The sequence below is a fragment of the Bombus fervidus genome, chromosome 1, assembly GCF_041682495.2.
Source record: "Bombus fervidus isolate BK054 chromosome 1, iyBomFerv1, whole genome shotgun sequence".
Classification (NCBI taxonomy): domain Eukaryota; kingdom Metazoa; phylum Arthropoda; class Insecta; order Hymenoptera; family Apidae; genus Bombus; species Bombus fervidus.
The window spans coordinates 12213776-12221178 of NC_091517.1; the positions used below are offsets into that span (position 1 = coordinate 12213776).

The window sequence follows — 7403 nt, forward strand, 5'->3', positions numbered from 1 at the left end:
TTATATATAATACTAATTAAAAATATTAAGAAAATTTTATCAAAATCTATACGATAAAAATCCTTTATTTCTTTAACATTATCAAACTCATTTTAAATCATATTAAATTTATTGTACATTAAGTAGTATTTAATGAATATTTGTTAAAAGTTTGCGTGTATTTGCAAAATTAAAATATTAAGATTTATATTTATATATAATGCAATTATAGTATGATAGTTTTTTGAAAGATATTCTTCACACACCGTTTTTATGAGAGATTACGTTGAGAAGCAGCTTGAACATACAAGAAATGTTGGCACGTCTTGAATTAACTTTATACGTGAGTAGTCGACGTCGCATAGAGCCACAGAGCACGAGTTTGGATTTCACACTGTCAGCGCGGTTTTCTCAAATTAAAAAAATGAAACCGAAACCAGAATTGACCATCGAAGCAGCATGGACTAAGTTGCAACAATATTTTGATACTAATGGTTCAAAAATTAAAATATATGATCTTTTTCAACAAAATCCTAAACGCTTCGAAAACTTTAGGTGAGTTTTATTAATCCTTGATATATGACCTTGAGATGACCCGAAGGTTGTTTGCTTTAATAAAATGAGATTATTGTAAAAATCTTTGTCTGAATTGTTTATGAGATTAAAATGAAAAAAAGCAATTCTATTTTACGTATTATTTTATATAGTTGTGATTTTTTTCTTGAAATATTTCTTTCGCTCAATTTCATATACAATAACGGAATACCTTCCACATTAAAATATTGTGGAAAATAATTGTAATATGATTTTATATAACGATCATTTTAACGATATTTAATTTATTAATTAGTCTAGAAATTCCTACTCCTGATGATGGGCCAATTTTACTTGATTATTCTAAGAATCGGCTTACTGAAGAAGCATTGCAACTGTTATTGCAATTAGTATGTATTATAATATTGTACAAGTATTAAATTTATATTGCATTAATTATAATAAGAAGAAATTTATATTTAAATATATTTAATATTTATATTTATATTTAAATATATTTAAATGCTATGTAATAATTTATTATATTCGCAATTATAATATATTTTGTAAATTTTAAGGCACGAGCACGTGAAATAGAAGCCGCAAGAGATGCCATGTTTGATGGAGAGAAAATTAATTTCACAGAGAATAGAGCAGTTTTACATATTGCTTTGCGCAATAGACTTAACAAACCAATATTAGTTGATGGTAAAGATGTTATGCCAGAAGTGAATGCTGTATTAAATCACATGAAACAATTTACTAATGAGGTAAAATTTATATATATATATCTCCATTATAAAATATATATATAAGATAGTTTTATATTTTATTTTTAACTTTCAGAAGTAATAACTTTGTATATAATATTAATTTTTTTATATTATATAGATTCTTTCAAAACAATGGAAAGGTTTTACTGGTAAACCAATTGAAGATGTTGTTAATATTGGAATTGGTGGTTCAGATTTGGTATGTTATATAAATTGTGATCATAAGATATATAAATTGATTCCTCTTTTATTCATATAGCTATATATTTATATATATAGGGTCCTTTAATGGTAACTGAAGCATTAAAAGCATTTCATGTTGGACCACGAGTTCATTTTGTTAGTAACATAGATGGAACCCATATTGCTGAAACTTTGAAAAAGTTGAATCCAGAAACAACTCTTTTTATAATAGCATCGAAAACATTTACTACTCAAGAGACGATTACAAATGCCACTTCTGCTAAAATATGGCTTTTGGATGCTTTAAAAGATGTGAGTAATGAAATAACAATCTTAAATTTAGTGGTATATAAAATATACTTATTTTTATATAGCCTGCAGCAGTTGCACGTCATTTTGTTGCATTGTCTACTAATAATCAAAAAGTGAAAGAATTTGGTATTGATGAAAAAAATATGTTTGGATTTTGGGACTGGGTTGGAGGACGTTATTCGTTATGGTCAGCTATTGGTTTATCAATCTGTTTGTCTATTGGATTTGAAAATTTTGAAAAATTATTGAGCGGTGCATATTTTATGGATCAACATTTCTGTAGTGCTCCATTGGAGAAAAATGTAAGTATATTCTTAATCTTTGTTTGTAATATTATAATTATATCTTTTTAATGTTTTGAGAAAAATATTGAATCATCGAATTTTGTTGTGTATTTAATAAAACATTACTTATAGGCACCAGTTATATTAGCTCTTCTTGGAATATGGTACCATAATTTTTACAAAGCTGAAACACATGCATTATTACCATATGATCAATACTTACATAGGTTTGCTGCTTATTTTCAACAAGGAGATATGGAAAGTAATGGAAAATATGTTACTCGTGCAGGGAAAATTGTAAATTACAGTACTGGTAAATATTTTATATTTATATGTCCAAAAAAAAATACAGTTTTTTATTTTCTCTAATTAAGTATTATAAGTGCTTTATTCAGTTAATGTGAAAAAAGAATTAAATATTTAAGGTCCAATTGTGTGGGGAGAACCAGGTACTAATGGACAACATGCATTTTACCAGTTACTACATCAGGGTACTAGACTTGTCCCTGCTGATTTTTTAATTCCAATACAGTCACATAATAAGGTATTATTATAATTAATAATTGGAAACTATCATTCGAAAAGAAAGTTTTAATATAATAGCAGGTAATAAGACATTCTTAATTTAGGTTCAAGGAAATCTCCATCACAAAATATTGCTTGCAAATTGTTTTGCACAAACCGAAGCTTTGATGAAAGGAAAAAATGAGAATGAAGCACGAACTGAATTGCAAAAAGCAGGAATGAACCCTGAGCAAATAAATCTATTATTACCACATAAGATGTTTGAGGGAAATAGACCAACCAATACTATTCTTCTTAAGAAAATAACGCCTTTTATTCTTGGAGCTTTGATTGGTAAATTTAATGCATATATTAATATATCATTTAAATGTATCATTCAGTTTAATCGTAATTTATGTTTAAAGCAATGTACGAGCATAAAATCTTCGTGCAAGGGATTATTTGGGATATCAATTCCTTTGATCAATGGGGGTAAGTAATAACTTCATCGTTGAATACTTGAAAACTTTGAAATATGTAAAAATATATAATTTTATTTTAATAGTGTTGAATTAGGAAAGCAGTTGGCAAAGGTAATTGAACCTGAATTAGAAAGTACTCAAGCAGTTACAAACCATGATTCATCAACAAACGGGTTGATCGCATTTGCTAAAAATCATAGCTCGTAAAAAGTTCCTCAAATGATATAAAATAAATAATTGAGGTACAATAAAGTAGTAATTGTCAATTGTTACAATCAAATTCTTGTTAAAGTATATACAAGTTGTTATAGAAATATAATTTTTTAATGTTCATTTACTGATTCTTATCACAAATTGTAGTATCAAGAAGTTTTTAATCATATCAGTACACTTATTAAATCACTGTAAGTGAAAGATATAAGATGACACCGCAAATTGTTAAATGATGAAAAAATTATTTATCGAAATAATAATCTGTTGTTTTATTTTTATGATATTATTCTATAATTTTTATAAATATGTATTTAATAAATAATATAATCATATTTTTCTGTTTCTTTTTTTTTTATTACCTTGGTTCCTATGTTATTAACAAATATGTTGATATTAAGTTCAATATCCAATATTAAATATCTAATTATAATTTTGTCTTAAACGTATACTATATGTCGTTCTAATAACAATATGTGAGACAAAATTTAACAAAAATATTACACATAAAGGCAAAAAATATAAAACATTATAAAATAAAGCTTTAAAATTGATAACAAAGCGAATCTATATTTTAAGATATTTCGTCATTTACTTATTATTATATTTTATTATGTACATATGTATATATATTGTACTGCATATTTTACTATACATGCATACAATACGCCATATACGGCGGAAAAAGTGTTTCATCTTTCCAGACGATATCACACCATTTAACCATTCACACTTCATACTTTTTCCGTGTTAGAAGATCGGGGGTGTGGTTATTGATGGTGTAGAACGAGTTTTTTTTAAATACCTTATTAATAATGGAATTTCTTTTAAACAAATACAGGCACTTCGAAGAAAGGATATTGCAAAGTTTGAAAGATAATGGCATAAAACATCGGTATGTTTATTATTCAGTGTATAAATGTAAAGATCAACGTGACTTAACCTAGAAATCTGTTTAAGAATATTAACTATTTAATATGTTTAAATTTTGTATTTATATCATTAAAAATTATGTAATGTTAAATTTTATTCAATATATTGTAATATATAAATATTTTGTATGTATAAATAATGTATATATAAATACTCTAAAATATTCAATTATGTATTATAAATTACTAGTGTGTTTGATCTATTTTATGCTACTTATTTATAACTATAGTGGTATATTATTATAATAAAAGTGTTTTTATGATGATTTATCTTCAGCTAAGTTCCATATAAAAATATTAACATTAAGAAATATTTTCAGTATAAAAGCTGACAGTGGACTATGGCTTGGAACATTAGTAGGTTTAAGTGCAATTTTAACTCTATTAAAGGAAGGTGCTAGTTACTCTGAAATCTGCCTCATTGTGGGTCTTACGGGAATTGGTCTTGTTATTAGTTCCATATGTTTATATTTGAAATTGTCAACTGAGAAAGTGACAGTTAAAGATTTTCAAGCTATATATTTTTTACCAGCTATAATAACATCCTTACTATACCTTCTTGTAGTAAATAAAGGTATATCAATTTATAAATATTGTTTTATATTGTTAATAATATCATTTAATATTTTATGAATTAATTAAAGTTAAATTATATTAAGTTTTATCTTATAATATGATTTGTTTAAATCAACTTTTTTATGTAAATATTCATTATCTATTTTATAAAATCATATTATTTTAGTTAAAGCAAATTATTTTATTTATTGATAAATAAGAACAGGATTACTGGTGAGTGTCACATGGGGCTTAAGTATCGGAAGTTTAGGAACATGGGGTATTCTTCAATTGATGTCTACATTTCCTTGTTGTTTCACAATTGGAGAAGCAACAGCAGTTATGCATGGATGTATTTTATTTCTAATGTCTGTAGTAACAAACTTGCCACTAAGATATCATCTACCACCAATCCATGATGATGATATTGCAACAGTTATTTTACAGGTATTCTAAAGGAAATCTTCTACAGATAATAAATTTGATGTGATCAATAATTGAAAATTATAATTTCAGATTGCAATGTTATATGTGATATCAGTATGTTTAATATCTAGTTATTTTCCAATGTTTCGCTTAGCCAGAAATTTTTATTTAATGACAATCACACTTTTATTGATTGTAGTCTTACCATTAATGTATATTTTATTGGATCAAAACCCTCTAATCTGGACATTTTACTTCGTTTGTAATAAAACAAATAAGGTGCACATAATAATAATTTTGCAGTATTTCTTATATAAGTATCAAATTATTTTTAACAGTTGCAAATATTGCAGATCATGTTAATTGGATACTGGGCTTTATGTTTAGTACTAGGTGTAATAGTTGTCACATACCAGGTATTATTAAATCTCCAAGCAACATCTTCAACTCGAAAAATGTTTCACTTACTGGCTGTACTTGTGTATATACCTGGTTTAATATATGAACGCATATTGTTGTATCTAGCTAGTGGTGTAATAATGGGACTGTTTGTATTTCTTGAGGTATATCAAGTTTAAGAAACTAAGCTTTCTTGAATTTTATATTTATAATATTTTTAAATTTTCTATTGATAATTTTTTACTTTTTTAGTTGATGAGGTACTTACAAATATCGCCTCTTGGAGAATTATTACAGCAGGGATTTTCTGTGTTTGCTGATGAGAAAGATAATTTGATTTCTTTAACACCTCTCTATTTGCTCTGTGGTTTGTCTTTCCCACTTTGGATGCCTACCAACAATCTTTCATTATTAGTTTTGCTTAGTGGTATCTTAACAATTGGTGTGGGCGATACTGCTGCTAGTTTTGTTGGTAGTAGATGGGGTTTTCATAAATGGACCAATTCGAATAAATCTGTTGAAGGAACAATTGCTTGCATTTTTAGCCAAATTGGATTAATATGTCTTTTAGCATTTATGGGTATGTATTATTTAAAATTTTCCTCTCAAATTTTTATGAATTGAATTTATGTATATTGTACATATATATAAATTTAAATATATTTAATATATTTAATAATATCCTTGTAGAAGTCTGATAAAATACTGATTAAAATAACTAATTATTAAAATTGTTATTTTTAAAAAATATATATTGGTACATCACAAAATTAATGTATGTTTTTTAATAGGCTACGTAGATAATGGTTGGTTATTTTTACAAAGCTTATTATCGAGTATTGTGTTGTCATTTATTGAAGCACAAACAAATCAAGTTGACAATCTGGCATTACCATTGTTCATGTACATGTGTCTAATGGTCTAAGCAAACAATAGGTAACAGTAACTGTTTTAAAACAAATTTGAACATATTTGATTGTTCAATGTAGTGTGGACCAAATGTGTAGTGTTTCCTTAATTCATTTCTTTATTTGTGTCGTTATATTTGAAGATACGTACATATTTCCTTGTATATAACATCCTTTTTCACACTAATTTGTTTTGTTACGAGTAATACTTAAAATTAGTTACTAGTCAAAAGTTTTGTTTTGCACTATATACTATTTCATTATTATATAGCTCTATAGTTTTATATCATTTAAAAATGTATGCATTATTGGAAATATTTATTTTGTAATTTATATTTCAAGTGAATAACAGAAAAATCTTACTCATGTATATTACTGTTGAAAGTTATGTTAAATAATATTTATATAAAATTGTTCATATTTGTATATAAATATTATATTAAATGTGTATATGAATTTGTTTGACACACAAAATAGCACATGAAACACTAGCTACTTTATGCTTGATATTGCATTTAATCATCTGATTTGTTCAAAAAAGATGAGTGGAATGCCTGTACTATTACGACGGCTCACATAATTTGGTATTCCGTAACGCGTAATTTATTCATTCCTACCGATGCATTTTTGTATTTCACTCGAAAGAGTTTGTAAACAAAATCTGATAATAAAATATTTTTATAGTTGTATGTATGTGTATTATTGATATTTTATTGTTTAGTAATTACAGAAAAGAATAAACAAAAAAGAAAAAATAAATGTTTATTGTAAAGTGGAATAACTTTTTTTGCGTTAATCTTGCAGTAATCTGAAAGTGTAATTAATTCGTATTATATTAGTATATCGTATTCTTACTTAATGTCAAATTTTTCTGGTAAATAATATAGTTACCATGAGGTATGCTATATATTTAGAAGAGGAC

General features: G+C 25.9%; 2 protein-coding genes across 2 annotated transcripts; both read left to right on the forward strand.

Annotated features, from left to right (window-relative positions):
• The first annotated feature begins 320 nt into the window (after positions 1-320).
• Pgi (glucose-6-phosphate isomerase) lies at positions 321-3595 on the forward strand. Its single transcript, XM_072001982.1, has 11 exons — positions 321-534; positions 830-923; positions 1092-1283; positions 1405-1485; positions 1566-1781; positions 1844-2083; positions 2198-2378; positions 2491-2609; positions 2695-2923; positions 2995-3061; positions 3135-3595. The coding sequence occupies exons 1-11, from the start codon at positions 404-406 to the stop codon at positions 3256-3258; spliced, it is 1674 nt and encodes a 557-aa protein (XP_071858083.1). The 5' UTR covers positions 321-403; the 3' UTR covers positions 3259-3595.
• A 392-nt stretch (positions 3596-3987) lies between these two features.
• On the forward strand, positions 3988-7170 carry Dolk (Dolichol kinase). The gene is made up of 7 exons (XM_072001994.1): positions 3988-4156; positions 4514-4767; positions 4975-5195; positions 5265-5453; positions 5528-5737; positions 5826-6153; positions 6365-7170. Exons 1-7 carry the CDS (start codon positions 4077-4079, stop codon positions 6496-6498), a joined length of 1416 nt encoding a protein of 471 aa, XP_071858095.1. The 5' UTR covers positions 3988-4076; the 3' UTR covers positions 6499-7170.
• The last annotated feature ends 233 nt before the right edge of the window (positions 7171-7403 follow it).